The 23,297-nt window shown below is 38.6% G+C and overlaps 1 protein-coding gene across 1 annotated transcript; it reads left to right on the top strand.

Moving 5' to 3' along the window:
- The first annotated feature begins 116 nt into the window (after window positions 1–116).
- On the top strand, window positions 117–22,058 carry CLNS1A (chloride nucleotide-sensitive channel 1A). The gene is made up of 7 exons (XM_028115969.2): window positions 117–335; window positions 6,055–6,191; window positions 11,600–11,695; window positions 12,349–12,456; window positions 13,568–13,741; window positions 18,676–18,765; window positions 21,272–22,058. Exons 1-6 carry the CDS (start codon window positions 211–213, stop codon window positions 18,741–18,743), a joined length of 708 nt encoding a protein of 235 aa, XP_027971770.1. The 5' UTR covers window positions 117–210; the 3' UTR covers window positions 18,744–18,765; window positions 21,272–22,058.
- The last annotated feature ends 1,239 nt before the right edge of the window (window positions 22,059–23,297 follow it).

Raw genomic sequence — 23,297 nt, 5'->3', positions numbered from 1 at the left:
CACGTGGCCAACGCGGCCAGGTCCGGCCAAGCCTCCGGGGACTCGCCCCCAAACGACTCGTCTCTATGGTGGATGGGGCTCAAATTCCGGTGCGGACTAAGTTGCTCTTCCGGGGTGATTGCCACCGCTTCCGGGGCGGGGTGAGGCTTGCAGCTGGAGTCGCCGTGTTTCAGCTCCCTCCCGGCCCGTGTCTCCGCGCTTGCTGCTGCAATGAGCTTCCTCAAAAGTTTCCCGCCGCCCGGCTCGGCTGAGGGGCTCCGGCAGCAGCAGCCAGAGACCGAGGCTGTGCTGAACGGCAAGGGCCTCGGCACCGGCACACTTTACATCGCTGAGAGGTAAGCGGGGTTCCTGTTTGCCAGTGCCGGCTTCCTGCGTGCAGCCTTCCTCCTGCTGGCGCGAGCTGAGTGGCGGGGCGGGGGCGAGACCGCGATCTCCGGGGCTGCTGCGAGGCTGAGCGCGCGTGCTCCGGGTCGCCTCGGGGAGGCTTCTGCCCGGCCGAAGACTCGATTGTTGTGGCGTCCTCTCCTCCCGAGTCTTCCTCTTTGTCTTCTTCACACGGAGTTCTCTCATGGATTATGCTTTTTACCTGCCTGTTTTCCCGACGTCTGGTGCGTGCGTCGCTCTTTACTCAAGGTTTCGTCGTAAGGTTTTGAGTTTCCAGCCCTGAGTGAGAATCATCGATGTGCCTCTCTTTTCTGTAATAAGGTGCGGGAGGTGTTGCCCTGGGCAAAATATGTAAGTTTAGAGCGGACTGTGGAGGATTTTAAAAGTTTGGTTAAGAAGTATGGTTTTTCTTCTGTAGGTGTGGATGGGGAGAGGAACATCCTCAACCCTACGCAAGCTGAGGTCATATCCAGAGGGACGAGACTGCCATTTCTCCTTTCCCATTTCTCCTTTCCCATTTCTGATTCCCATTTCCATTCCTAGAAGGAATTGCCCTTTTATTTGGCCGCCTGGAGCGCTGTACTTTTACAGTAAGACAGACGTGTCTCAAATTTTATCGTAGTTGTAGGACTCAGGTCCCTATTTCCTTGATACATGGTTCCAGTCATCATCAAGCCCACAATGACACACTGAATCCTTCCCTTCCTTGAAATTTGTCTGACTGCTTTTGTCTACAGCCAGGGAAATTTCTCTCCTTTTAAGAGCTCATGTGATTCCATTGGACCCACACAGAATATCCAGGATGATCTCCCCATTCTGTTGTTAACTGATTAGTGACCTTAATTGCATATACAGGTTTTCTCTTGCCATGTGTCAATATATTCACAGGCTTGACACGGGGTAGGGAGGGTTTGAAGGTCCTGGGGGAGGCAAATTTTTGCCTACCACAGAGGGCACAAAAAAATGTAAAGAACCCCTGGTTTGAGGGAGATCTAAACATTGAGCAAAGCTTAGGCTTTTGACCAATGACTGAGATAGGAAATAGAGATGGGAGGAAAAGCAAGTTGGGGGTGAGGTGCAGATAATGAGTTTGGTCTGGACATATGTGATTAGTTGGACACAAGAGTGTGTATCTTGGAAGAGTGGAATTAAAGGTAGAGATTAGGAAATTATTAGTATAAAGGTTAGCATATACTCATGGGGGATAGGTTAGGTACCCCAGAAGAGAAGAGGGCCAAGGCATATCTACAGTAAGAGGTAGGTTATGGAAGGAGAGACTTGAGAACAGACAAGAGGGAGAAGCAGTCAAAATCTGAAAAGCATCTGTTGGGTAATGACAAGGAGATCTTTAATGATTTTGGGAGAGCAATTTCTTCTAAGTGGTGGAGAGTGCAGCACAGATAGTCCCTACAACCATCCCTTTTTCTTCATAGTTTCTCTGTATATTGACTTTTTCTATAATATCACTACTGTTGGGGAAGGGAGACAAGGCCCTATGTTTGTCTTTTCATTTTGAAAAACTTCAAACCTAAAGAAAAATCTCAAGTGTTGTTAATTAATACACACAAAGATTCATCAGTTGTTAACATTTTACCAGTTATCTTTTTTCTGAGCTGTTTGAAAGTTGCAGACATGTCCCTTCATCCATAAATACTTTAGCAAAAATCTCCTAAGAACAAGGACATTGTCCTGTATAATCACAATACAGTTATCACTGAAGAAATACAACTCCTTTTAAGGTCTTACATGTTTAAAAAAATTTCGTATCAACTTTTTACTGAGAAATCTCTTACCTTCTTTTTTTTTAAAGATTTTATTTATTTGACAGAGAGAGACACAGCGAGAGAAGGATCACAAGCAGGGGGAGTGGGAGAGGGAGAAGCAGGCTTCCCGCGGAGCAGGGAGCCCGATGCGGGGCTCTATCCCAGGACCCTGGGATCATGACCTGAGCCGAAGGCAGGCGCTTAATGACTGAGCCACCCAGGTGCCCCAATCTCTTACCTTCTTTAAGAAAATATTTTTGTAAAATATACATACAAAAAGGACTATACATTATATATGGATGATTTAAAGAATTATAATTAAACCAACCCCTGTATGTCCATCATCTAGGTTAAGAATAAAATATTATGGGGCACCTGGGTGGCTCAGTCGTTAAGCGTCTGCCTTTGGTGCAGGTCATGATCCCAGGGTCCTGGGATCGAGCCCCGCGTCTGGCTCCCTGCTCTGTGGGGAGCCTACTTCTCCCTCTTCCACTCCCCCTGCTTGTGTTCCCTCTCTCACTCTCTCTCTCTTTCTCTCTGTCAAATAAATAAATAAAATCTTTTTAAAAAAATAGAATATTATGAGTACCAGGGACAGCTATATTCATCACTCTTTACTCTTTGTTAGCATTACATCCTTGGTCTCTTTCCACTTTTCTTTCCCCCAAGCTTTTCCAGGTCTTGATAGAATCAAGGCCTCAACAAACCTGGGACGGTTTCCTAGAGGATATGATAAATGAGTATTAACAGCCAGGTGAATGAGGTGGGGCTAAGGGGAAACATTCTGTTGAGAAGAGACAGGATGCTCAGAGGCAAGGGTGAGAAACAATATTTAGTTTGTGCCAGAATATATAATACACCATATTCATCTGAGGGAATGAGGGGAAAAGAGTGGAAAAATAATAAAGCTGGAAAAGGAGAGAGCTATGTTCCATGAGTTTGGCTTATTGCCCAAAGGCTTTGAGAAAATTATTTTAGGATTTTAGGCAAAGAGAGAATAGGGTCTGATTTAATTTAGGTGGTTTCTCAGATGTGTGGAGAGATACAGAACTCTCAGACTTATTTTCAAAGTTGAGTTTTCATAGGAAGTTGACTTTGTTACTCAGGTAAGGAACGGATCGGAGGCATGAATCATTCAAAATAGATCATGTGAAATGAATAAAGAGGGTAATTAAATTATATCTTAAGCCAAAGTTAATTTTAAACCAAATAATTAAGCCAACCCAAATTCAAAACCTCTTTTCTCTTTCTGTCCTGTTTTTCACCTCATGCCAGGAATAAGGTATAATGATCATACTTGTTCAAAAGCATTAGAAATTAGCAAAACGTTCCTTTGTATTACTGTCTAATTGTTTTTCCCTTTTGTGACTCATGGCTTCTTTGGGTTGGGTGTAGTTAATTAGATATTTTGGTTTGGGAGGGCTTTTCTTCTAAAATATGTGAAAAATGAGTAGGAACATAGCAATCAGAGTAAGTGTTGCTTTTGAGTGGAACTTGCTTCAGTTCTGTAGAGTGCATATCCATGTCCATGTATAAGGAACTACAGAGCAATTATTACGTGCTTTTTAAAGACCATAGGGGCACATTGGTGGCTCAGTTGGTGAAGTGCCAGACTCTTGATTTGATTTCAGCTGAGGTCACAATCTTGGGGTTGTGAGATGGAGCCGGATCGAGCTCAGCAGGGAGTCTGCTTGGGATTCTCTTTCTCCCTGCCCCTCCCAGGTCTCTCAAATAAATAAATAAATCTTAAAAAAAAAATAAAGACCATAATTTGATAGGCACTGAGTTCATTTTATATTTCAGTTTTTCCATCTTCTAATTGAGTCATTAAAGTTTTGTGGCTCTGGATATTTGAAATCATTTTGGACACCCAAATTTGGACTCTTAACTTTCTGAGTTGTGATGATGCTGGGGCATTTTTGAGATGAGAAAAGGGAGTTTATTTGCTTAAAATAATAGAGTTTTAGTAAAGGACTAGCAATGTTTCTTGGATATGTGAGGACTATTTCATCTCCACATTAAGAAAGCAGTGGACAGAAAAGGCACATATAGCACAATCTAATTACAGTAAGAAAATCTATTTCTTTGGAACTAATGGGGTGAATCATTCTGGAAAATCATTTCTAGAGCTTTTACCTCTTTAAGCTTCTTAAGATTTATCACTTTAAGCCTCCCAGGTTTTCTTTTTCTGTTTTTAATAAACATGTTGAAGGGAAATCCTTGCAGATGACAGTGCATCTTTTCTTGCTTTTGCTTTTTTTAGTGTACAAGTCATTGCATTTTAGTGTATTTACAGAGTTGTACACATTTTCACCACAATCTAATTCTGCCTTTGCTTTTGATAAGTGAGGGTCATGTATTATATACACTTAATTGTGTTTGCAGACATGAATTTCCTTTAGGGGGACTGAGGTGTTAAGTTCAACCTCTCCTTACATTGAATGTGAATGATCTCAGACTGCTGGGCTGTCATTTTTCTTACCCAAGGGAGTCCTAGGTTCATTATTGTATTTGTTTTTGCTTGGTTAGAAATGAGACAACCGGGCTTGTTAAAATTGTATCAAAAGTAGAATGATATGGGGGTGTTATTACATTAATTTCTTTTTTTAAATAAAAGTTTATTGAGATAATTCACATAGTATACAATTCAGTAGTCGTTAGTCTATTCACAGAGCTGTGCAACTATCACAATTGATTTTAGAATATATTTTAAAAAATATTTTATTTATTTGAGAGAGAGAGAGAGCACAAGAGGGGGTAGGGGGTAGGGTCAGAGGGAGAAGCAGACTCCCCGCTGAGCAGGGATCCCGATGTGGGACTCGATCCCGGGACTCCGGGATTATGACCTGAGCCTAAGGCAGTCGCTTAACCAACTGAGCCACCCAGGCGCCCTAGAATATTTTCATCACCCCAAAAGAAACCGGCACGCATTAGCAGTCAATCTCTATTTCTCTCTAGCCCTATGCAGCCACTATATTGCATTAACTTTTATCCCATTAACATTTTTTTGTGTGTGGTCTCTTAAGGATCTTTTTGCTACTTTTTTTTTTTCTGCTAAGTGGTGCAGTTCCAGATGGCTGAAGTATTGCCAAAAAATTAGCCAGCCTTTAATCAAAACTCAACATACTGATTTCGGTGATATGTTTCCTTTTATTATACCAATAAAATATTTGCATTTGGCCACTTTTGAAGGAAACCTAGACTTTATTTGTGGCTTTCTTTTAAAGCTGCAGAATAAGTGAAAGGCTTCATAAAGTCTTTCAATGGGATAAATATTGTCTAACTTGTGGTAAGTATGATTACAGCCATTTCACGTGTATGTCATTTAATGTAGGACTTCTGGAGAAATTAGTGACTCCCAAGCGTCTATTGCATACTTACATGCTGAGCACTAATGCTAGTGGTTTTGAAGAATGTGAAATAAAGGAATATGACCGGTTCTGTCAAGTAGCTCATATTTTGTCAGGGTACATATGAGATTCATTACCACAGAGTTAAGTGCTAAATGGCCTGTTACTGCGCATAAGTGCAGTTCAGAAAAAGAAGAGATTATTATGGACTGGAGTAATTGGAGGGAGGGCTCAAGGAGGAGCTGGGACTTAACCATTTGAGGAATTGCAAAAGCAAGGCACCTGAAGACATTCCAAATAAGAACCAGCATGGAAGGCATAGAAACACATGTGACTTAGGAAATTGCATTTCAGATTTTTTTGAATTGGTAGCTAGAGGAGAAGAGAACAGAATTGGTTTTAAAGAAAGTTCCTGCAGCTGAATTTTATTATTTTAGGAATATTTCTAAACACTAAGCTTGAATTTATTCACATGCATAAAAGTGTCCAAGTTGAACCTTTAGGATTAAATTAGGATTTAATTTGTTAAAATAATCTGCTTTACACATGTTTTTCAGCCGCCTGTCTTGGTTAGATGGCTCTGGATTAGGATTCTCACTGGAATACCCCACGATTAGCTTGCATGCGGTGTCCAGGGACCTAAATGCCTATCCACGAGAGCATTTGTATGTTATGGTGAATGCCAAATTTGGAGGTATGTATGGTGTAATTTAATCTTGAGCTTCCTTTGGTGGAATATTAAATATCATATATTTAAAAAGCAGCTTTTGATCATAAAGTAATATTCAAGCTATTGACCTCTTTTGGATAATAGTTTATTAAGCAAAATTTCAACTCAGTAAAATAATTTGGACACTGCTTTTTGCTTTCTGTATATATTTGCACTTAAAATTATTCAGTTATTGTGGATTTATGTTTCTACTTTTTCCTGTTGCATTGAATTGTTTATTCTTTTTGTAAAGGCATTTATATTTGGCACCCTTAGAAGCTTGGATCAGTATACTTTGTGCTTCCGAGAGTTTAGTGTAGAACCTGTTTTTTTGTTTCGTTTTATTAGAAAAGTGGTTCTCAGTTGGGGACAGTGTTGTGTCTCCCCCCCCCCCGCCCCCACCTTAGGCAGTAACATTTCGATTGTCATGACTGGAAGGGGCATAGAATGCTACTGGCATCTCATAGTTAGAGGCCAGAGATGCTACTTAACATTCCATAAGGCAGAGGACAGCCTCCCACAGTCAGGAATTACCCAGTCCAAATGTCAGTAGTGCCAAGGTTGAGAAACCCTGTGGTACAAGATTCCCAAGTTTTTTGCTATTCAAATAATTAGAAAGATTCATAAAAATCTAGTGAAAGTGATGAAAGAAGGGGTAAGAAAGAGAAAAAAAATCCATTTTGAGGTTGTTGACAATGGGTTGTGTAGGAATTCCAAATGAGAACTTAGGTACAAAATTAAAACTTGTGTTTAATTTTTGAAAGCATGACTAAATGAGAAGTTTTTCCTGTATTGTGTTAGTTTAATATGCTCAACTTTTGTAAAATGCAGGACTTTGTGACTGAAAGGACAATTTGTTACACTTCTACAGTTCAGTAAAAGCACAAGTTCATGTGCTTTTAAAATAATGGGTTGCCTTTCTCTGAAATAGTGTATAAGAGACAGTCCCATGAATTTACCTGTTAAGCTATTGCTCCTCCAATTTAGTATTTTAATATGATTTCAGATATAAGATGACCACTTATAATTAGTGTGACATTAATTATCTAATAGCTTTTAGGGCTTTTGGCAAGCCCTGTCTTATCAGCCCTGCCTGATTCAGCTATCTGAAAATATTTTTGTTATAAGATTTCAAACACTTGCCATTGGAAAAAGTGCAAAGATAGATAATCTAATGAAATTTGAAAGAGAGGGTAAGGAAAAGAAAAAGCTGTTGACCCTGGGTTGTAGTAAGACTTCCAAATGAGGAGGTATTGGGCACAAAGTTCACTTTCCAAGTAGGTGCAACTCTGATTTTATAACCAAGATTATTATATTTCATGTTTAGTTTAAGCCATTCATTCATAGAATTGCAAAGACTTAGAGGTGACCTTGCCAGTCATTTCCAAATCCTGGTGTGAAATGCCCATAGATAGTGGAGAGCATTAGCTTTGGCCAAAGGTGTATGTCAAAAAATTAGGTTAGAGAGGTAGGGCTTCAAAAAGCTAGCTAAAGAGAAAAACACATTGTTGGATGAGACTGTCATTAACTTGGTAAGCAAGTTATTTTCGTCTCTCTCAGCCTCAATTTCATCCAGAAAAATGAGGGGATTGTAGTAGTCTTTAGTTCTTAAACCTGGCTGTACAGTAGAAACACCTGGGGAGCTTGTTAAAAATACAAATACCAGGAGTCCCAAACCTAGGCAGTAAGGATTCAGTAGGTTTGGGATAGCTATTTTAAATGTTTGCTCTATATGATTATTTTCCTGAAATTAATGGGACTGTGATTAATTCTTTCTTACTAAACTAAGTCAGACTTCACTATCTTACTAAGAAGTAGAATCCTCCTGGGTCACATTTATGTAGTAGTTCTCCAGTTCCGTTTATGTGGGATTCAACTCTTCTTATAAGTTACATGTGTTTGGATCCTGTTTTCCCAGTCTTTGTTCCTCTCATCCTGATTCTCCAAGCTTCAGATGTTTGTTTCTCTTTGGAACCTCCATAAACCTTATTAAAGTGGACTTTCAGCTTATAGTTGAGGATATTAGATTATTTTTAAAATAACTAAAAACTTATTCCCACTGTTGAAAATTTGGAAAGGTTTAGAGACTGAAAATATGGCAGATACTATGATCTAGCATGAGATGATGAGTGTTGGTCATGGTTGTGTTTTTTTCTTACTTGCAAAAATACTGTATTGCATTTATATTTCTTGCCTTAAGGTAGATTCCTGGGGTATAAAACAGATTGTTATAATTGTTACTTCTAGGGAGAGGAACTAGAGTGGTAGGGGCTTACTTTTTCCTTGGACTACATCTACACTCTTTCAATTATTTTTATACCAGCATATATTACTTATAATATAAAAAGTAATGTTCATTCATTTATAGAATAATAGTTCTAATATACCATTTTGTTTTTTAAAACACTGAAAAAGTTTGGTAATACCATAATGTATTCAATTCAACTGTTCAGAGTTATTTAGAATTCTCCAGTTTTTTGTATTATTTCACTTGTTTACAGAGGACAGTATAACAATGTAACTGTATAACAGCAACAGGACAAAAAAAGTCCTGTGAAATCTGTGATTTAAAATTGTTAATACTGGGCATTTAAAATTTTTTCCTTTTTTGCTTATCTGTATTTTTTCATTCTATATTCAACTTGTATAACTTAGAAAAAAAAAAGCATTTAGATACCCCCTATAATTGATTCCTATGAGTAGAATTGCTGCTTTAAAGGTACTACTTTTAAAGCTCTTAACATATATTGTCAAATTGCTTTCCAGAAAGTGTATATCAGTTTACACTTTCAATAATAGTATAAGAATCTTTCTTTTTTTTTTTAAAGACTTTATTTATTTATTTGAGAGAGTGAGCATGAGAGGGGAGAGGGTCAGAGGGAGAAGCAGACTCCCTGCTGAGCAGGGAGCCCTATGTGGGACTCGATCCCAGGACTCCAGGATCATGACCTGAGCTGAAGGCAGTTGCTTAACCAACTGAGCCACCCAGGCGCCCTAGTATAAGAATCTTTCTACCTTATTTTCATCTGCATGAGATGCCCATACCAGGGATCATACCGCACATCAGTAATTTTTTCTCTTTTTGACATTTTTTTTATTATGTTATGTTAATCACCATACATTACATCATTAGTTTTTCATGTACTGTTCCATGATTCATTGTTTGCGTATAACACGCAGTGCTCCATGCAGAACGTGCCCTCTTTAATATCCATCACCAGGCTAACCCATCCCCCCACCCCCCTCCCCTCTAGAACCCTCAGTTTGTTTCTCAGAGTCCATAGCCTCTCATGGTTTGTCTCCCCCTCTGATTTCCCCCCTTCATTCTTCCCCTCCTGCTATCTTCTTCTTCTTTTTTTAAACATATAAAGTATTATTTGTTTCAGAGGTACAGGTCTGTGATTCAACAGTCTTACACAATTCACAGCGCTCTAAGATTTTATTTTATTTTATTTTTTTAAGATTTTATTTATTTATTTGACAGAGACAGAGATAGCTAGAGTAGGAACACAAGCAGGGCGAGTGGGAGAGGGAGAAGCAGGCTTCTCGCGGAGCAGGGAGCCCGATGTGGGGCTCAATCCCAGGACCCTGGGATCATGACCTGAGCCGAAGGCAGATGCCTAACGACTAAGCCACCCAGGCATCCTCTAAGATTTTATTTTTAAGTAATCACGGGTACCCAAGGACTTGAACTTAGAACTCTAAGAGCAGGAGTCTCATTCTCTACTGACTGAGCCAGCCAGGCACCCCTAAAAGTTTTATTTTTTAAGTAATCTCTACATCCATTGTGGGGCTCAAAGTTAAAATCCCGAGATCAAGAGTCAGTGTCCTCTACTAACTGAGTCAGCCAGGTGCTCTGACCTGGTTTTTTAAAATTATGAAATAATTCAAACGTTGAAAGGTACAGAGAGTAATAAAAAATTTTCATTAATCATTATCTAGCATAAATTCTAACATTTTTTTCATGGTTACTCTAGTTAGAAATAAACTAAATTTTTTTCATAGTTACTCTAGAAATAAAACTGGGGGTGCCTGGGTAGCTCAGTCAAAGTGTCCGACCCTTGATTTCTGCTCAGGTCATGATCTGAGGGTCCTCAGATGGAGCCGTGTGTCTGGCTCTGCGCTCAGCGGGGAGTCTGCTTGAGATTCTTTCTGTCCCTCTCCCTCTGCCTCTCCTCCCCGCTCACTCGCTCTCTCTTTCTAAAATAAATAAATCTTAAAAAAAAAAAAAAACTGTATCAGTACTGTTAATCCTTTTCATACCTTTCCCATTTTGTTTCATATTTTATCTCCAAAGTTAAACATTATCCTAAAGGCAATATGTGTCCTTCCCATCTAAGCTTTTAGATTTTTACTGAACATGTATAAATCCATAAGCAATATAATGGTTTTGTTTTGTGTTAAACTTTTAATATGTAAGTGGTATTATTTATATATATTCTTTTTTTTTTAAGATTTTATTTATTTATTTGACAGAGATAGAGATACCGACAGCAGGAACACAAGCAGGGGGAGTGGGAGAGGGAGAAGCAGGCTTCCCACTGAGCAAGGAGCCAGATATAGGGCTCAATCCCAGGACTATGGGATCACAACCTGAGCCGAAGGCAGATGCCCAACGACTGAGCCACCCAGGCGCCCCTATTTATATATATTCTGCAATTAGTTTTTTCACTCAGTTACATTTTTTAATCTATGAGTTTTGATACATATAAATATTTGTTCCTTTTTAACTGCTGTCTATAAAACATAATATGATCGGGTTACAATACATGTTTCCTTTTTTTAAATTAACATTAATTTTTAAAATTTTTGTGAGTATTTCAGTAAACATTTATGTATAAACTTCTTATGTACATAATAAATAGAGAGATGAGGAATTGCTGCGTATTAGGATATGCACACCTCCAGAATACTTGTGGCAGTTCCTGCTTCCACTGTGCTAGTTCTCTTCATTGAACATTTGTATTTTTTTCTTGCCTACAGACTTTGGCAATTTATCTGTTGGGTTTGCTAACTTTTATGGGCCTTAGTTTTCTCAAATCTGTAAATTATTGGTGATAAATCACATCAGCGGTTTACAAACTGCTACTGAACCCCTTGTTTCATGGTAAAAGGTAAGAGAGACAGATGACAGTGGAACTGTACTTGTTAGAGGCCTGTTTGGGTTTCTTCACCCCCACCACAACTTCAAAGGGGGCTTGGAATCCCTAGGGCTCAGTGAAAGTCCACAGTCTTTTTTAGCTCTAAAATTACCATGTTCTTATAATTTGAAGTAAAAACTGTATTGCAGTATTTAGATAGGTCAATAAGCATCCTTTATGAAATTATTTTAGGCTGCTTTTTTTCCAAAACAAAAAACATCATTTAAAAAGTTATTTTTATTCCCTTCCTAGAGGAATCAAAAGATTCTGTTGGTGAAGAAGAAGACAGTGATGATGATGTTGAACCTATTGCTGAATTCAGATTTGTGCCTAGTGATAAATCAGCATGTGAGTATTCTATAGAATTGATTCCTTTCCCTTTATGTACCAAGCACCCCCCCACCCCCCACACTTTACCGTTATCCTCATTACCTTCTGTTCCGTTGCTTTTTCTTCATTCTAACATCTGTCATATCGTTGAGGACCAGATACCTGTTAATATCAAAGATTGTCAGTGTGGTGAGAGTATAGGAGACTATGTTATTTGGTGTATTTTGTGAATAAAGAGATCTGGTTATTTTTACTGACTTGATGCTGTTGACTTTGAATCTTACCAGATAGAGGGCAAGGGTCATGGCAGTTCTAAAGTGGAAGATGCCAGGATAGCTGGAAAAGAGTCCTATCAACTAAAAGGGGCTCCGCCCTGATACCAGCAGTCTGACCAAGACCCTGACTCTTTTTCTCAGAAAATCCAGCCAGGCATGAAGAGATCTCAACATTATCTTAAAATGAACTGTTATTATTTTGTGACTTGTCCATTGCCATCAAGTACTTCTCAAGATTGATTCTCCTTGGAATTTAGCAGGTTTTGTAAATACTGTGACTCTGGTATATTTCTTGTCTACTCATTGAATTTATTTGTACTGGTGGTTATATTATTAAATTTTTATTCTACACTGGCCAGAAAAGAATGTTCATTACCATTTAACTTCCTTGTTCAGTGGAGGCAATGTTTACTGCAATGTGTGAATGCCAGGCTTTGCATCCTGATCCTGAGGATGAAGATTCAGATGATTATGATGGAGAAGAATATGATGTGGAAGCAAATGGTTAGTGAAACGGATTTTTTTAAATGTGTGTGTGTTTCATTTTAAGCACTTATTTGTACTAAAGGTATGGGATTATGGTTCTTTATATCTCTATTAAATACTCATAGTGTGGTTATTAATAAAAGTGAATGGCACAATTCATGTCTAAGCCAAACTGGAAAAATAGTTGGACTTTCCAAGCTTGAAGGTAAAAAGTAGATGTTATTGTGAGCAGAAAATGGATAGAGATAAATGGAAGGGAAGAAAACAATGGATGAGAAAGTGGGTGGTTGGGAGAATCTTTTAAGTTGATGCAGCTGCTCCTAGAGAACAAAACCTTCTCCCTCCACCACTTGAAATCTTTATCATCTACATCTTTACTTAACATAATCCTTCAGACAACTCACTACCAAAGTCATTTTCTCCCCCCAGAACCATACTTCATTTATCTAAGATTATTTCTCTTTGCCTCCCCCAGACCAGAATACTGTCACTAACCTGGTAGAGTCTTATAACTTGAAGTGCCTGCTCTTCTCTTTTCTTCTTCCCACTGCTCTCATGTCCACCGATCTCGCTGTCCAAAGTCCTTTCCTCCATATGTACCTACTTCCTGGCCTGAGACAAATTCGGTTCTGGAATTCTCCTTCATATATCTAAATACATTCTCATTTCCGCTGAGATTTTTGAATGTATTTTTTTATCCTTTTTATATTTTCTAGAATTTCTGAGTTTTTAAAAGGATCATGTATTTTAATCCAAAAAAAACATCAGTACAAATTAGTATCAAATTAACTTGCACTCACCTGTAAAATTCCCAGCTTGGGATGACATAAGACTTGCTGACCTTAGGTACACCCTCTCTTCCTTTTAGTCCCTGGACATTTGATTTTTTGAGAATTGCTGTTTACTGGCTCATTATCTTTTGGAATCCCTTCTCATTCTAGAGGGTAGAGACATTTTCTTTCTGTCTTTATTTTCAACAGATGACCTACATCTGTGTATTAAATGAATATTGAAAAATATTTTCCTGGAAGCCTTTTTAAACTGTACCTTATCTTCGGTAAATGCATTATTGATTATCCATGTTTTTCTAATTGCTTTAAAATAGCTTAAAAGCATTTTATTTGTTTAGAACAAGGGCAGGGAGACATCCCTACATTTTATACCTATGAAGAAGGATTATCCCATTTAACAGCAGAAGGCCAAGCCACATTGGAGAGATTAGAAGGAATGCTTTCTCAGTCTGTGAGCAGCCAATATAACATGGCTGGAGTCCGGACAGAAGATTCGATAAGAGATTATGAAGGTGAGTATCCTTTCTTTCAGTGTGAGCGGTCAGATGGTCCTTGGGCAACAAGGGAAGTCAGGGAGATAGATACATATACATAGATATATGTATGTATGTTCTTTTGGAAACTCTTAAGACAGAGAAGTCTCAGAATTAACTCTTACAGTGTAGGAAGCAAATGTAGAATTATATAGAATGGGAATTCTCATGAAACTTTGTTTTTTTTTTTTACTTTTTTCCCTCAACTACAAAAACAGTGTGTTCACAATCAAATTTTTTAAATGGGCACAGGCAAAGAAGAAATGAAAAATCAAGTGTAATTATAATTGGAAGACCTCTGTTAATTTTTCTACTGCATATCTTTCCAGTCTTTTTGTTTGTTTGCTTATGTGTGTGTGTGTGTATGTATCTATGCTGCTGTTTTTATTTTTAAAATGAATTCCTACATGATTATATGTAAAACTAGGATAGTCAGTTGATTAAAAGGGCTAGAAAGCATTCAAGAAACTTGGGTTCTTGTTTTGTGACACACTTCTGGACCTTAAACAAGTGGCTTTCAAATTTGCTTCATTTGTCTCCACTCTGTAGGCTTCTTTGTAAATATTTCCCCTGTGAGACTGGTTTGCTTTTCTGAGTATCCTATTTCAGTCAGAATGTTGAAGTATTCTTTTGACTCAGCCTTTACTTCTTATTCCTTGCTCTAGTGCAATACTAGATTTTTTCATTTAAATGACTTTCACATTTCCTTGCTGTTACTGCTGCTATCCTTCAACCTTAGGCCCTTGTCTTCTCACACTGGATTTACAATAGTAATTTTTTGCCTCAATCATTCCTGCCTCCAGCTCACTGTTCCATCTTAATCTTCTGAGAACACTCTGTGGTTACCCCTATATAGGGATGTCCCCTCAGTGATTGCCTGATAATCACCATATAAAGTTCTAACTCTGAAGAGACAACCTTGCCTTTGCCACAGATATCTCTCATCTTTTTCTACTACTCTAAATAGAACATTCAGGTACTGCTCTTATGTGCCAGACCCTGATTTAAGCATATTACACATAAGTACTCATTTAATCCTTCCAAGAATGTTCTGTGGTAAATGTTATTTGATCCCTGTTTTACAGATGAAGAAACTGAAGCACAGAAAGATCATATAACTTGCTTGAGGTCAAATAGCTAATAAGTGGTGAGAAGATTAAATGAGCTGATATGCAAAAAAAAATACCATATAAAAGTGTTATAAGCATATAAGCACTTCTTGCATCTTACGTGTATTTAATATATACTAGTATTTTATGTTGCTATAGTCTTACCACTTCTAATTTTTAGAGATGCAGAATGTTCTTAAAGAGGGTTCCCATAGTTTTTCATTTTTTTGTTAAAGATTTAGTTGATTAATTTATTTGAAAGAGAGAGCATGTAAGCGGGGGAGGGACAGAAGGGGAGAGGGAGAGAATCTCAAGCAGACTCTGCACTGAGTGTGGAGCCCAATGTGGGGCTTGATTTCAGGACACTGAGATCATGACCTGAGCCAAAACCAAGAGTCAGACGCTTAACCAACTGAGCCACTCAGGCACCCCTGGTTTTTCTTTTATTGGGCAATGTAAATTTCTGTCATAATGCTGTGATCAATATCCTCATGCACACAGCATGTTGACCTGGGGGTTATTTATTAGAGAGCATGAGCAGGGTGAGGGGCAGAGGAAGAGGGAGAGAATTTCACGCAGACTCCCCACTGAGCAGGGAGCCCAATGCGGGGCTTGATCCTGAGAGCATGACCTGAGCTGAAGACAGATGCCTAACCAGCTGAGCCACCCAGGCGCCCCAGTCCTGGGATATTTTAATTTGGAAAAGTTTAGGCTTTGTGTCACACTGTTATTCCTTGTATATCCTCTCTATTTTAAGTCCTAGTTGGTGAGCCTATAACATAGGCTATAGGATGAGATGGCTCAGATGATCTCTAGTGTACTACCAAACTCTTAGCTGAAAGAATTCAAGATGGTACCTTCTTTTTATTACAGTGATTGATGGGAGAGTGTCCTTGGACATTGAAAAGCCTTTCTTCACTGAAGAGTTTTTTTTTTAATTGTAAAATTCCTTGTTTAATGCTTTATAGCAAATGATTTTAAGATCACAAACACTTTTTGCTAGAGATTTTTAGACTTTTATTCCTAAGCCTTATTAGCATATTGAGAGTTGCCTATATATGAAACTTTTTCAGCCTATACCCTTCCCCATCTTCTAAAGTCCTAAGTACCCATGTCACTCTTTTTGCCATTGATTTATTTGTTTTGACCTGTGCATTTTTTTAAAATTTATTTTTAAAATTTTTTAACAGGCCCAAAATTGTTTATGTTTAAGGTATGCCAGATGATGTTTTCATATACATAGTGAAATAATTACTACAGTCAAGTCAATTAACATATCCATCTCTTCACATAGTTACCCGTTTTTTTGTGGTAGAGCACCTAAGATCTGCTGTCTTGGCAAATTTCAATCTTTTTGCCATTTAAATACATCCTATCGCAGTTCTTTCTGCCCAAGTCCTGCTCCCCATGCTTTAATAAAACCATCTTTTTTGCACTGAAAAACAAACACCCTATCTCCTTGTGGTATTTCAGTACTTCATGTGCTTATTTATGTAAGAACTGTTTATTGAGCTACTATGCTACAGAGAATATAGCAGTGCCCAAGTAAGATGAGATTACTGTCTTCATATCAATGGCATTCTTGTGTAGAGAAAAATAAATTAACTAATTAGGCAGTACATTGTTGATACAGCACTGAGATATAGGGGAAGCTTGAGAAGCTATGGAATCGGAGGCTGGACTCTTCACCCAGCCTGGATAGTCAGAGATTCAAGCTTCATGGAGTAAGTGACAGATGTCACTTACTGGGGTGAAGGGGGATTACATACAGGTTGGGGAGAGAAGCAGGTAACGTGATCAGCCATGTGCAGAACTTCAAGAGACCATTCGACTTTGGGGGACTGAAAGTAGTTCATTATGTCTGGAACTCTGAGTATGAAGGGTAGTTATTACAGCACCACATAAAGGTGGAGTAGTGAACTGGTTGTATCTTAATGGAACTTGAAAGCTGTTTTAAAGAATTTCAGTGTTATGCTTAGGCCAATGAGAATGTGAAATGAAGAATTTTTAGTTTGATTAGTGTTTCAGAAGATGACCCTGGCTGTGATAATGGAAAATTGATTGCAGAGGGAAATATTGGAGGATAGAAGAGAAACTTTTTTTTTTTTTTTTAAGATTTTACCTATATATTTGAGAGAGAGAGAGAGGGGAGGGGCAGAGAAGCAGACTCCCTGCTGAGCAGGGATCCCAGCCTGCTGGGATCATGACCTGAGCTGAAGGCAGACACTTAATGGACTGAGCCTTCCAGGCGCCCCAAAGAGAAACTCTGTTAAATAAGTTATGATTTAAATTAGATGAGAGATCATGGCCTGCACTTGGTAGTGGCAGTGAATGTTAAAGACTTAACAGATTTGAGAGATGTTTGAGAGAAGCAACAGAAGTTAGAGATGTGGTAGGGGTTTCTGAATTGGACAGGTGAGAGGTATCCTTTAGTAAGAATGTTAGGGTAGAGAAACCTTTTTTTTTTTTTTTGACAGAGAGAGACACAGCAAGAGAGGGAACACAAGCAGGGGGAGTGGGAGAGGGAGAAGCAGGCTTCCTGCGGAGCAGAGAGCCCGATGTGGGGCTCGATCCCAGGACCCTGGGATCATGACCTGAGCCGAAGGCAGATGCTTAACTGAGCCACTCAGGCGCCCCCCGCCCCTCCGTTTTGTTTTGTTTTTTTAAAGTAGGCTCCGCACCTAATGTGGGGCTTGAACTCTCGACGCTGAGATTGAATCACATGCTTTACCAACTGAACCAGTCAGGTGCCCCAAGAGAAGCATTTCTGTGTGGAAAGATGATGTGTTACATTTGCACGCCCTGCTGCATGTCCAGGTGGAGTACTAGGGGGCTCAGGCAGAAGCCTGTTGTGGGTTAAAGAGTTGAAGGTGAATGGGAGGTGCCAAAATGGAGAAAGCAGCTCTAAACAGCTTTTCCAAAGGGCTTTTTTTCCTTGTCTCTCCCTACACACACACACACACACGCGCGCGCGGCTTATTTTCCTTGTCTCTCCCTACACACGCACACACGCACACACACACAACACGGTTTTTTCCCCCTATGAAATGAGAAAAACAGATAAGCAAGAACCTCACTTTACTTATTTTGTCTTTTCTCAGAATTATGTAGTCAGCTTTGTGAGGATAGGACTTTTATACCTTTAAAAATGAAAATAATGGGGCACCTGGGTGGCTCAGTTGGGGTGAAGTGTCTGCCTTCAGCTCAGGTTGTGATCTCTGGGTCTTGGGATCGAGCCCCACGTTGGGCTCCCCATTCAGTGGGAAGTCTGCTTCTCCCTCTACCCCTCCCCTCTGCTCATGCTCTCTCTCTTCTTCGTTCTCAAATAAATAAATTATATCTTAATAATAATAATGATAATGTCACACAGTAAATACCCAGCACAGTTCTCTGAAGAGTGAACAGTTGATGCTAACTACATTAAAAACTTTTTTTTTGTTTTAATTTTTCTTTATTAACGGAACACATAACTGAGTTTTCTTCCCATCACTTTAGAATCATTTCGTTTCTGAGCAAGATGAACAGCATCTGTATGCTCAGAGCACATATCAAACCCTCTACTACATTAAAAACTTCTTAGTGTTGAGGTTGAGAATTTATAAAGTAAACGTTAAAATGTACAGGTGGCATTTTTCTTTTTTGGTTTGTTCCTTGTTACTTTTTCACAAGAGAAAGAAATAGCAACTGTGACCAACAGAGGGCACCAGCTTTCTTCTGCTTGATGAATAGGTTGACCCTTTACCTATCTGAAGAGCTCAGTAGACTGTTGCTCAGCAGTTGATTTTTTTTTTTTTTTTTTTTAAGATGGGATGGAGGTAGACACTACACCAACGGTTGCTGGACAGTTTGAGGATGCAGATGTTGATCACTGAAAATGATTTATGCTGCTGTGGGGTGAGTATTTTATTTTCTTCCTTGTCATTGAATTTGAAAATCATGTGAAATAATTTTTATTTTCAGGAGAACTCTATATAATTAGCAGTTTGGAAAAATGTTAAGTTACCCATTTCTGAAATTACTGAGACTTATGTGGTTTTTTTCCCCCTAAGGAGTCAAGGTCTGCAAACAGTGATGTTCAGGTTAACATTTACTGAGCACTTATACATGTTAAGAGCTGGGTTAGACATTGGGCAGTGCTAGGCATTGAGGCATGAAAGAATAAGACACACCCATCTTAAGTGAACTCAGGAGGTGGACATTAGCCCATTACTCAGAAATGGGCTCCCTGGTTGGCTCAGGTGGGAGCAGCAGAGCCTGAGATCATCTCCTGTTCTGCTCTTGAGTCACCTTTTCCACTTGTGGTGTTTGAAACCTAACATGTTCATCAGAAAACACAAAGCAGAGATTTGCTGCTATTCAGTTTAGGGAGGAAGTGGTAATTCCAAACTGCATCTAAGCCTTTAATTTAATCATAATCCTTTTTTTTTTTTAAGATTTATTTATTTGAGAGAGAGAGAGCAAGAGCAGGAGGGGCGGTAGAGGAAGAGGGAGAAGCAGACTTCCCGCTGAGCAGGGAGCCCGATATGGGGCTCCATCCCAGGGCCCTGGGATCATGACCTGAGCTGAAGGCAATCACTTAATCAACTGAGCCACCCAAGCACCCCTAATTTCATCATTATCTTGTATTGGCTTCCCTCCTTCTGAAAATAATGGAGGACCAAGGTCCTGGGCACCTTAGTGTTCAAGCCCAGTTTGCCAAACCGTAAGGCCATGCACACTTCTCCAAAAGCTATCATTTCCCAAGTTGCTTCATTCCTGCTTTCTTGACTGACATAAGAGCTCACAGCCAGTTTTCCCTGACACATTCTTGTGAGCTTTGCCTAAAGTTTGTCCCTGACGTTGCTGCATGTTATCCTGAGAAATAAATTGTTCTTTGCCAGCTTGAGTATCTCAGCTGTATGTTTGATAATAACTGAGGGTTATGTTGTTAGTTCATACCACCTAGAGCTCTAGGACTAGTAGTCCTAGTTGGTCTTCCTTTATGAGCTATAAGATTTTTACTTTGTTAAAATTGTTGTCCCTCTTTCCCCTCTACAGTGTCCTCCTACTTCTGACCTGGTAGCATTTTCTTGAATACTGGCTGTCTTCCAGTCTTTGAGATGTTACTTATGCCCAGGTCCTTTATTTTAAAGCATAGTAATAGTGTGGCAAGATTTATATATTTTGGCTTGACTCTTATACTATTGTGAGTCATCCAGTTGGGTTATGAGATCCCTCCTTTTTCCAAGTTCCATTTACCTTCCAAATTGTTGCCATGTGAATGTGTAACATTTCTTCTTACTCTAACCATGAAAAATGATAATGAATCTCTGTTTTCCTTTCAGGTGCTGCCAGTGGAACTATCAGAGAATAATCTCTTAGAGTTCGGGGATTTATATTTCTTGCTTTAAATATTTAATTTTTATTTCCACAGCATTTATTTCTGTCATTGTAGCTATATAGTCTAAAACCAGCATTGTCTCTTCTGTAATTAGCTAAAATTACATGTTCATATTGCTGCAGCTCTGTTAGCTTTAATTTTCAGATCTTATAGTTCCAGATATTAGTACTTCACTCTTATACTGTATGGGAAATCTTTTGGTGCCAACTTAAGTCTTCTTCCCTTCTCACTTTCCTGCTTATCATGTTCTTTATAGCATGTTGACTTTTTCAGTTCAGTAATACTTAGTAACTTTTATTGAAACTGGAAAACATTTTTTGATCTTCTGGCTTTTACGTATTTCTTCTTGAAAAATAGACTATTCAGAGAATATCCACCACTGTATTAATAAGGATTCTGAGAAACGCATTTGTTGTGTCACTAATGGTTACACAGATGAGATGTTACTGCAGTTCACTGGTGAGAATTCTTAGGATTCTTTGTAATGTAATTTTATGGTGAAATAATCATAAAATAACCACAAGCTTTCTAATGAGCTGATGATTTGTTTTCTATTCATTTTATGCTACAGCTGGAGCAGAGAGCTATTTTGTTCATAAAGTTTATACAAGTTATTCATCTGGATAATTGACCTGAATTCCAAACAATGTCTTTAAATTTTTAATCATTTTAAATTGTTTTTGCCTTTAAGGAATGAAGAAGGAATAATTAGAGTGTTTATGCAACCATTAATGATTTCAAGATAATGGAACTAGGACCTCTCGGTGCAGGAGATGGGGTGGAGTCAAGGCACAGGAGTGGTAGAATCACAGCTCTACCACATACCGGCTTCTGTGCCTTTGGAGAAGGCACATAACTTCTTTAATCCTCAGTTTCCTCATTTGAAAATGGGGTTGATAAACTACCTGGCAGGATTGTTGCAAAGACTCAGATATATATCTAAGTTCTCTGGCACTCTTGACTAGGCATTCAATAAATAATAGCTATTATTATAAACACTGTAAATCTTCTGTTTTTCAGATTCTGCTCATAACTAGGAAAGAACTTGGTGCCTCTTCTACTGTGGAGTGGGTGTTGATGAAGTCTTTTTCCTTCTCCAAAATTTACCTGAACCGGTTCTTTTTTGAGACAGACTATACTGAGAGAAAAAGTTGTCACCAGCAGAAGAAACTATGACCTTTATTAACAAAGGTGAATTAACCAGGAGGGTATTTGTAGTTTATCACCTACTCCAAAATGTCTGTGTATAGGTGCCCTCTGATTAGGCCTATAGTTCCAGCCTTCACCATACGCATCTTCTGTAACCTGGCAGGCCTACCTGAGAATGCGTAGGTGCTTGAAGACATAAGTAGACTGGATGGGAAGGAGGGAGGCTGAATCTAAAATAAACCCTTTTAGAGGCTAAGGGTCCCATTACCCCTTAAAAAGAAGGACAAAGAGATCTCAGAGAAATCTTGGCCTCTGCTCGTTCTTCACAGGGGTAAGGGTTTTTTTTTTTTTTTTTTTTTTTTTTTTTTTACTAATTTGGGACCCAGATTAATTAATTCAGGCATCTTTAGGGAGCCTCTTGGGAAATATCCTAGCCATGTGAAATACCACTAACACGGATGCATCTGACTAGCTTTTACTCCTTTCACCATGTTTCACCAGTCTGTTTTGTTATAACCCCTTAGGTTATATCCTTTAATTTCTAACCTCTTAGGTCGGTTTCCATAACAAGTGAAATTGGGATGAAATCCTCAGAGTGCTTCAATGATAATTGTTTTGTCTTTGTAATAGTTTAACAAATAAATCTAGGTTTTCTATATTGTGCTCTCATTCTTGACTGAAACCATTAATGAGAAAAAATTTTTTCATTAAGACTGTCAGAAAACGAGTCTTGTTCGTTTATTTTTGTTTGACTTTTGAGAACATGAACATGAAATGAGTAAGAAAATGTATAGTTAGAGTTTCTGGCAAATTTTTAGTAGGGCAAGGATTTAATACATTTCAAGGGATTTCTGCTTCTTTCACTTGGATCAGGAATAATTTCTTACAACCCTCGATTTTAGTTTTCACAGACACCAGGGTATTTGTAAGGCTGATTTATAATGACAGATTTATACTTGGACCTTCTATACCATTATATGACTTTAAAAATATGGTTAGAAAAGCTATTCAGAATCACTTGGCTAATTTGTGACTAAATTTTAGTTCATGACTACTAGAAGAACACATGTCTGGTGTTCTTTTCAGCACTTTCATTTGGTTTCTGTCATCCTGCATGGTAGGTTTAAAAAAAGCTGATTGTCCTTTTTCTGACCAGACTCTCAGAAATACTGAATTTGTTACAATAGGCAAGTAAAAGGGCCACTTGGAAATGGAAACTGAAGTTGACTGAGGCCTTCTCTGTATCAGCCATTGTCTTGGGTTCTTTATATACATTACACATATAATATTCTTAATTGTCTTATGAGGTATAGGTGCTTTTATTATCCTGTTTTAGAGATGAAGAAACTACAGAGAGAGCTACAGTAACACTTAAGGCCATACAATGAGCTGTGATTTTTAAGCCTGTGCTCCAAATTACCATATAGCCTTACCATCTATCAGCAGTAGAAAGGAAGCAAATTCTCTTAACTGCAGGATTTTAAATGTTAAAATTTCAATGGATAGCACAGGAGGTTCCCAAATTTATGTGCTGTCAATCTGAGCAGCACTCATATTCCATCCTAGACATTTACCTCTTTTTCAGTAAGCAGGGTATTCTCATGGGCTAATCTTAGAAATTCTATTTGGGTCCTTTTCTGAAGTCATACCAACTTGTCGTCATGACTTTTAGTGAAGTAATAAAGTGCTCTGATAATATTAACAAAATGTTGAGATTCTGTGCACTGTTTCCTTACAGGCACTGCTGTGGTACCTTGTTATGGGTAATGCAGTTATCTAAGATGCAGGAAACCAAGCATCTAATTCTGGCTTGGCAGACAAGGTATTTAAACCTCTCTGGACCTGTTTCCTCATCTGTAAAATGAGGCAGCTAGATTAAATGACTTTCAAAGATTCA

This window comes from Eumetopias jubatus, unplaced genomic scaffold (genome assembly GCF_037043125.1).
Source record: "Eumetopias jubatus isolate StellerSeaLion01/CBP00866 unplaced genomic scaffold, mEumJub1_p1.0 scaffold_13, whole genome shotgun sequence".
NCBI classification, from domain to species: Eukaryota; Metazoa; Chordata; class Mammalia; order Carnivora; family Otariidae; genus Eumetopias; species Eumetopias jubatus.
The sequence above is the reverse complement of the archived record's forward strand: the minus strand, read 5'-3'. Positions and strand labels throughout refer to the sequence as shown.

What these genes read in the sequence shown, in the direction of transcription:
- CLNS1A (XM_028115969.2), top strand. Translation starts at nt 211, where the DNA reads ATGAGCTTCCTCAAAAGTTTCCCGCCGCCCGGCTCGGCTGAGGGGCTC. An exon ending in GGTGAATGCCAAATTTGGAG is followed by an intron (nt 6,192 to 11,599) that starts GTATGTATGGTG and finishes TTCCCTTCCTAG; the next exon opens with AGGAATCAAAAGATTCTGTT. An exon ending in GCCTAGTGATAAATCAGCAT is followed by an intron (nt 11,696 to 12,348) that starts GTGAGTATTCTA and finishes TTCCTTGTTCAG; the next exon opens with TGGAGGCAATGTTTACTGCA.